This window comes from Piliocolobus tephrosceles, chromosome 1, assembly GCF_002776525.5.
Source record: "Piliocolobus tephrosceles isolate RC106 chromosome 1, ASM277652v3, whole genome shotgun sequence".
Classification (NCBI taxonomy): domain Eukaryota; kingdom Metazoa; phylum Chordata; class Mammalia; order Primates; family Cercopithecidae; genus Piliocolobus; species Piliocolobus tephrosceles.
The window spans coordinates 77,052,547-77,061,367 of NC_045434.1; the positions used below are offsets into that span (position 1 = coordinate 77,052,547).

The following is an 8,821-nucleotide window of genomic DNA, read 5'->3' on the forward strand; positions in this document are numbered from 1 at the left end:
GTTTTTAGTAGAGATGGGGTTTCGCCATGTTGGCCAGGCTGGTCTCAAACTTCTGACCTCAGGTGATCCACCTGCCTCAGACTCCCAAAGTGCTAGGATTACAGGCGTGAGCCACCGCACCCGGTAAATATTACTTTTTTTTTTTTTTTTTTGGAGATAGAATTTCGCTCTTGTTGTCCAGGCTGGGGTACAATGGCGCAATCTCAGCTCACTGCATCCTCCACCTCCCAGGTACAAGGGATTCTCCTGTCTCGGCCTCCCAAGTAGCTTGGATTATAGGAATGTGCCACCATACCTGGCTAAATTTTTTGTATTTAGTAGAGACAGGGTTTCACCATGTTAGTCAAGCTGGTCATGAACTCTTGACATCAGGTGATCCATCTGCCTCAGCCTCCCAAAGTGCTGGGATTACAGGCATGTGCCACCGTGCCCAGCCCTATTACTTTTAATAATCAATTAATTTGCCTATATGCAATATTTATGGGCCAATTTAGCCATAGCTGATCAACAGCATTATACTATATCATGTTTCAGTCATCAATATAGTACAAAAAATTGTAACCACATGCTGAAAAATGTTCCAGATGTTTAAAGAGTACTGTTTATTATCGAAAACAAATTATACTTCTATTGTTTACCAAAACTTTCTCAGTCTTTCCTCATCTTTTGATTCAAATAAAAACCTTTCCACAAAAAGAATGCTTCACAGTAAATTCACAATTGTCAGTGAAAATAAATGCGAGCAATGTGCTGGGTGATCTAATTTCTTACGTTTGGCTTCTAAATCATTGGCAAATTCTCATTCCAGAATTAAGCCCCTGATTCTGTTGCTTAGGTTAATATTCAAACGGCATCCTTACCCTTTCACTAGGTGGCAACATGAAGTGTGGTGAGTTTGCAATAAAAAAATGGTCACGACTTTTATAAAGAATGAGAAAACAAGTAAACTAAAAATCTATAAATATGTGGGTATTTATAAACCTCACATACAGTCCTTCCAGTATCAAATGCCTAAAAGAGTTGCTGATACAAGTGTGACAAAGACAACTAAAGACAACTAAAGCCCCCAAAGACAACTAAAATGTGAGATGTTTATGTTCCTGCAAGATATAAGCACAGGAACCCAAATGACTCCAGGACAGCAGAAAGTGATGCTTCACAACAGAGGAATAACATTCTGTGGATATTAGGAGGAAGAAGAGAAAATCTGCAGTTAGTGAATCGTGAGAGGTTTCCTGGAGGAGAAGCATTTGAGCTGGACCTTGAAAGATGAGTAAGATTTTGATATCCATGAGTGAGAGAGGCAGGGAAAGGGAAGAAGATAGGCCCAGATCTAAGACAGGAAGCACATGGATGCTTCATTTTAACTAAAATCTAGGAAGCAAATGAGAAAGAAATAGAAAAATCAGTTGGATTCAAAGTCAAAAGTTATTGGAGAGCAAGTTTAAGAGTTTATGCTTTGTTCAGGTAATTCTTGAACTTACTATCTCATGATCCCCTTAAAATTACTGGCAATCCCAAAGAACTTTGGTTTATGAGTTACAGCTGTCAGTCTTTATGGTACTAAAAATTAAAACTGATAAATAAAAAATATTTTATTAGTCCATTTTGAAATGAAAATAATAAACTGATTACATGCTAATATTTTATGAAAATAATTACACTTGACCAGCAATCCCATTACTGGGTATATACCCAAAGGATTATAAATCATTCTACTATAAAGACACATGCACACGTATGTTTACTGCAGCATTATTCATAATAGCAAAGACTTGGAACCAACACAAATGTCCATCAATGATAGACTGGGTAAAGAAAATGTGGCACATACATGCCATGGAATACTATGCAACCACAAAAAAGGATGAGTTCATGTCCTTTGCAGGGACATGGATGAAGCTGGAAACTATCATTCTCAGCAAACTAACATAGGAACAGGAAAGCAAACACTGCATGTTCTCACTCATAAGTGGGAGTTGAACAATGAGAACACATGGACACAGGGAGAGGAACATCACACACCAGGGCCTGTGGTGGTGTGGGAGACTAGGGAAGGGACAGCATTAGGAGAAATACCTAACGTAGATGACAGGTTGATGGGTGCAGCAAACCACCATGGCACATGTATACCTATGTAACAAACCTGCACGTTCTGCACATATATCCCAGAACTTAAAGTATAATAAATAAATAAATAAATAAATAAATAAATAAATAAATAAATAAATAAATAAATAAAATCTGGCCTCATACAGACATGTAAGTGAAAAAAGGAGGACTCCTGAAGTCCTCTGACCACTCTTTGAGAATCACTGCCTATTTTCTTAGGCAGAGGGAAGCACCTAGCAGTTCCTGAGCATGGAACTGACCAAATGAGACTTTAAAGAAGATTAATTTAGAGGAAGTATACAGAAGGTTATTGTTATTTTTTAAATCTGAGTGTATTTTTCTTTCTCTATTCTTTCCATCGTTTCTATTAAAAGAAACCCTCGTAACATAACAATATGGATGTAAATGCTCAAATAAACTTCAGCTTACCTTTTCCTCCTTCTAATAACTTTTTAACAGAAAGCCTTGGAAGTGGCTCAGCCTGCAGTGATGACACTTTGGAGGTCTGAGTGTTCCCTTTGCTGTGAAGCAGAGTCTGAAGTATGAGACAATCTTCCAGCTGTTTCAGAAGGAGTTTCCAGTACTCAGTGTCAAGAGAAAGTGCCTCCCAGGAATCAGTGAGGGCCTCTGAATCAGCACCCAAAACTGTTTGGGAAAACTAATAAAAAATGTACTGGTGATTCTCTGCCAAAGATTCTGAATCAATATTAACTTGAATGAGCTTTTAACTTGAAAGCTGATGGATACTGAGGATACATCACAAAGCAACACATAAACGCTATTTCCCAAATATTACTACTTGGCTGGATGAAACATGAGGGTCAGGAGTAGACTGTAGACTCATGGGCAAGGATGGTGAGTTCAGACATTTATAAGGAGTCCTGCACTAATGGCCCTGATTCAACCAGTGTACATTTCAAAGTTTTCTGGGCCATCTTTGGCAAGGGCCACAGTTTTGTCTAGCACTACCATCAAAAAACTTACATCTCTTCAGAATGCACTCTTCAACCTAAAAAAAAATCTGAAATTTCATCTCTCTCCATCATAATGAACATTGCAAGCAGGCAATATTAAATTTAGCCTATAAACAACAGTGACTTGTGAATCTCCACAGACCTAGTTGGTGTCTCATCCAAATTAACGTAACACCCCCTGGAAAAAATTATTTGATCCACCATGAGCTGTAAAGGAAATGCGAGTCCTCAAGAGATGAGAAAAAAACACAGTAGGATACTGTCATGTGGCAACTGCTAAATTCAAGTATCCATGGTGTCATTCTGAATAAACAAATCAAGGGGAGCACCTCTCATCCCTCTCCCCACTCCAAAAAACCCCCCAAAAAACCCCAGAAAAGGAAAGCATCCCCTTAGCCTACTGGATGTGTACAGATGAAAACCATACCTTTACCCACTTACTTTTTTCTCTGTCATGTTGTTTGATATCTGCGCAGCAACAGAATGCCCAACATGTGCAGACAACAGAGCAGCTCCATTGTTCTCAGACTGAATACAGGCTGTGCGCATCTGCTGCCACCATGGGGACACAGACTGAGAATCCCAGGTCTCATCGATGGCCACTATAGGGATAGGAGAAAACTGAAAAATAAACTCTTACCCTGTCAATTTTTTTGGACTAACCATTTATGTTAAACATAATGTTAAAACTAAGTTCCCTACTGATATATTTTTATATTTCTCAATGAAGTGGAAGTCTAATAATCTATTTTATTCAGAACATTTCTATTCCATTTATTTATGCTCTTTTAGTCATCTTTGTTCTCAATCAACATTAAATCCTTATTTGGAATATTTCATCATTATTGAAAACTACTGAATATTTTAATAGATTAATATTCTGATAATCATACAAAAAATAACAAGAAAAACATTACCTCCCCTAAGACCATTCCATTTGCCTTACTGAGTTAACATGTATTGTTCAAATCATGTTTTTTTGTGATGATACAAAATATAAAATTTCATAAATTAAAGCATAAGTCAAACGCATTAAAAGTATTCTATTAATACATAAAAGAATCTCTATGGTGAAATGTTTTGTATACTATAGACTCCTTCTGTTAAGGGATCCTATCTACTCTCCCATCTTTCTGTGACATTTCAAACACGAAACTTTGTTTACAGGAGCAACAAACTTTGTTTACCTTTCATCTTGCTCAGGAGGGACAGCATGGTATGAAGACAGCAGACTGACTGTGGTTTATCCAAAATATCCTTTTCCTTCGAAAGCCAAACACTCAGGAGCAGAGACTGAAATCAAATTTAAATCTTTTTCAGTCTAAAAAAAAATTTAACATAGAAAAATCTTACACTTTCCCAGACAGCAGATGCATGCATATGGATGATGCAGCTTCTTGAGGTGAAAAAATAAGCAGTTGCTTGCTGTATCATGTAATATGAGAGTGAGAATGAGGTCCCTTGTCTACCTAGGAGATTCTCTATAACCTGTTGTATATTTAAACTTCATGTTTCCAACTCTTCTTTGGGTTAAGCATTGCCTTCCAATCCAAATCTCTATTAAGGAGCACATTACCAGATAGGAGTTACTACTACGTGAGCATAGATTTGCTGTTGATTAACGAGGTACCACTTGGCTGTAGGTTTTGACTGGAGAGACAGGTAGGATCTGGAGCTGTGGATCTTAGCCTTGCCTTGGCCGTACAAAGGTATTGCAGACGTGGCAGTGAGGAGCAACACATGAAAGTATCAAACTCCAATTTTTAAATCACTAATAAGTTACGAAAAAACAGACTTTAAACAAAAAAACTTCAGTCAACGTAAGTGACTTTTAAAATGGCTGTAAACCAGCATAGCATACCTACTTGAAGCTGAAATATTTTTAAGATTTATAAAATTGGTTCACAGATAATTCTGGGATAATGAAGTTTAATGAAATGGTGTTACATCTGTTAGTACTGGTATCTCTGAAAGGCCTTGATTAATTATAATACTGCAATAATTTTATGCGAAAATAGCTCTAAATTAAAAGACTGTTAGTTTAAACAAATTATTTCAAATAGTTTTCAAAAATTAAGGAGGGTAAAGGGTTGAAGGAGAAGCAGCTCATGAAGGAAGTGAATTTATGAGGACGACTCAGGGCCAGGAGCTGTGATAAGTACGTAGCATGCACATCACCTCATTTTATCCTAACAACTTCTGTGGCAGGAATGATGATCCAGATTTCATAAATGATGAAATAAGCTCATATGGGAAAACTAACTTGTCCAGCACTCCAGTTCATGAGTTAGAACTAAAATTGACACGCCTGTAATCCCTGCACTTTGGGAGGCCGAGGCGGCAGATCATGAGGTCAGGAGATCGAGACCATCCTGGCTAACATGGTGAAACCCTGTCTCTACTAAAAATACAAAAAATTAGCTGGGCGTGGTGGCAGGTGCCTGTAGTCCCAGCTACTTGGGAGGCTAAGGCAGAAGAATCGCCTGAACCCAAGAGGCAGAGGTTGCAATGAGCTGAGATTGCGCCACTGCACTCCAGTCTTTCTTCTCAAAAAGAAAAAAAGAAAATAACTAAAATTCGATCCATGTTTATCAGATCTCAGGTAAATTTACAAAAAAAAAAAAAAAAAGAACTAAAATTTGAAAATAAACCTGTCTGATTCTATTAATAACATGCATATTTTATTTTCTCCCCCTTTAAAAATGTTCACGTGTATGAGGATATATACATGTATATATAAATTTACACATACACTTAATTTTTACACATATGAAACCACACATATATATATACACACACACACACACTCTTTAATGCATTCTACTTTTTTTTTCCTTTTTTGGTCTAATTTCCCTTCCAAGGGCCTCTTTATACCAGCTCCCTTTTAACCTCATCCCATAGAGACAATCTTTAAAAAACTTTTTGTGGGTACATAGTAAGTAGGTGTATATTTGTATGGAGTACATGATATGTTTTGATATAAGTAATGCAACATGAAATAAACATATCATGAACAATGGGGTATCCATCCCCTCAAGCATTTACCCACTGAGTTGCACACAATCCAATTACATTCTTTAAGCTATTTTAAGATGTACAGTTATTACTGTCTACAGTCACCCTGTTGTGCTATCAAATAGGTCTTACTCATTCTATTTTTTGTACCCATTAGAAACCTTTTTTAAAAAACAAAAATATCTTCCACGCTCATAAATAATGACAATGTTAACAATAAATGCTAATGGCTATATAAAGGTTACTATGCTCCAAGCCATTAACAGCTTTGTATGTATAGATACATATAGAGTGTGTTCGAGGGAGGATAACGGGGATTTACTGTCACAACAATGGGATCATATTACACCATGTTCCTTCCACTTGCAACCCAATATCCTGTTTAACCAACAAAATTCAGTATGACCTTAGTTTATTTATCAGGGGAATCTCCTCTCTGCTAGACTTCCCCTTAACCTCCATAACCTGATGCTTTTCACCACTAGGTAGGCTAAAAAAATGGTTGCCTATACAGTTAACAAAGACACTATACTCAATCAAAAATAACTCTGTCTCGCTGTTTTATGTGCATGTATACTGGGAAGCAGATCAAAAAGAAACGTTGGGGGAAGGCAGAATTTATTTTATAATTTAGGCTCACCGTTAAGTTGCCACTAGATTCACTTTGATAAATTTTACGTACAAAATGTATGATCTGGGTCCATTATTAAAGTGCATCAGATTTCTTTTCTTTTCTTTTTTCTGAGATGGAGTCTCACTCTGTGATCCAGGCTGGAGTGCAGTGGCACGATCTTGGCTCACGACAACCTCCGCCTCCCAGATTCAAGTGGTTCTCCTGCCTCAGCCTTCCGAGTAGCTTGGATTACAGGCACGAGCCACCGTGCCCAGCTAATTTTTGTATTTTTAGTAGAGAAGGGTTTCACTATGTTGGCCAGGCTGGTCTAGAACTCCTGACCTGATTCGCCCACCTTGGCCTCCCAAAGTGCTGGAATTACAGGCGTGAGCCACTGCGCCCAGCCAGTATACCAGATTTCTAAACATACCTATAGATTTAATGCCTCTTAAAGCTTTGTTCATTTCCCCATCAACAACAACGTTTCAAAATGCTCATCAAAATTGGCAGCCAGAAGGTTATTTTAGATTAAGGCAGCCAAAAAAACTAAATGCCATGCCTTGGACTTCTCTTCACACTGTGATTTCTGCTTTTCTCTCCAACCAACCTCTTCTCTACCCACCAACACTTGTAACAAAATTCTGAAACAAACAAAAAACCTGTTCTGCTTAACTTTCCTTCTTATTTCTCCCTAGGTTACCTCCTTCTATTTCTCACCCTCCAGGTAATCTCTGTTTATCACCTAGAGTGTGTTTTTCCTGTTTTCTATAAACATTAAACATTCCAAACAGTCAAGCTTTTGTTTGTATATAGGATATCAGTATAAAATAGAGGATGCCAAAGAAACTAACTATCAGAATATAATGATACAATTTTAGAATCACTTATAAGCATTATAAAGATATTTTAAACTGCAGGAAACATTAAGATGAAAGAAGAAAAATAAAGAAGTGAATACAGAGATAAATTAAGTTACCACATAGAAACACATATATGAACACATAAAACAGGAGAAGACAGTCTAGTGTATAAAGGTAACTACCTCCATAATTAGTAAATGCAAAAGAAGATATTTCAACAGTCACAACAAAGAATGCCACATTACATTATTCATAATATGATATTTATGAATTCACATATTAAAATGTTACCATTATCTCATATATAAATATGTTGTATATTGACATATAACCAGATGATGTCTAAATGATAGATTTTGAGTAACAGAAACCTTGAGGCCACCAAGATGGCAGAATAGAAGGTAACCTACTTACATTCTCTCACAATAAGGTGGTTGATCTGTCCCCCTGAACTGACTTCCAGACTGAAGCCCAGAAACAGCCCAGTCCCCACAAGGGGCTTGGCTACTTCCCTGTTTGCCCATGATCCTGCCACCAAAACCATTTGCCATGGGGTCCAGAAGGAACTGCTCACACTAGTGTTTTGGCAGAAAGGCTAGTCTGCCTGCGAGCACTGGTCTCAGCAGTGGGCTGGAAAGTAGCCTTGTGGTGCTGTCCTCGCCTTCCTTAGCTGAGGTCCCAGCTCAGAGTGCTTGCATAAGAATTCAAAATAGCTGTTTAAGGAAGCTCAACAAACTTTAAGAAAACACATACAATCTATTCAAAATTTTTTTTTTTTTTTTTTTTTTTTTTTTTTATTATACTTTAAGTTCTAGGGTACATGTGCATAACGTGCAGGTTACATATGTATACATGTGCCATGTTGGTGTGCTGCACCCATCAACTTGTCAGCACCCATCAATTCATCATTTATATCAGGTATAACTCCCCAATGCAATCCCTCCCCCCTCCCCCCTCCCCATGATAGGCCCCAGTGTGTGATGTTCCCCTTCCCGAGTCCAAGTGAGCTCATTGTTCAGTTCCCACCTATGAGTGAGAACATGCGGTGTTTGGTTTTCTCTTCTTGTGATAATTTGCTAAGAATGATGGTTTCCAGCTGCATCCATGTCTCTACAAAGGACGCAAACTCATCCTTTTTTATGGCTGCATAGTATTCCATGGTGTATATGTGCCACATTTTCTTAATCCAGTCTGTCACTGATGGACATTTGGGTTGATTCCAAGTCTTTGCTATTGTGAATAGTGCC

The 8,821-nt window shown here is 37.7% G+C and overlaps 1 protein-coding gene across 2 annotated transcripts in view; it reads right to left on the minus strand.

The window, feature by feature from the left end:
• The window catches only part of RAB3GAP2 (RAB3 GTPase activating non-catalytic protein subunit 2), a 119,715-nt gene that overhangs the window by 19,648 nt on the left and 91,246 nt on the right, over positions 1–8,821 (minus strand). For both annotated transcript variants that reach the window (XM_023203708.2, XM_023203707.3), the window contains exons 22-24: positions 4,274–4,379; positions 3,528–3,688; positions 2,542–2,770 (exon numbers count right to left, since the gene is read on the minus strand). In XM_023203708.2, the coding sequence (XP_023059476.1) occupies positions 2,542–2,770; positions 3,528–3,688; positions 4,274–4,379 (496 nt within the window). The remainder of the gene's footprint in view (positions 1–2,541; positions 2,771–3,527; positions 3,689–4,273; positions 4,380–8,821) is intronic.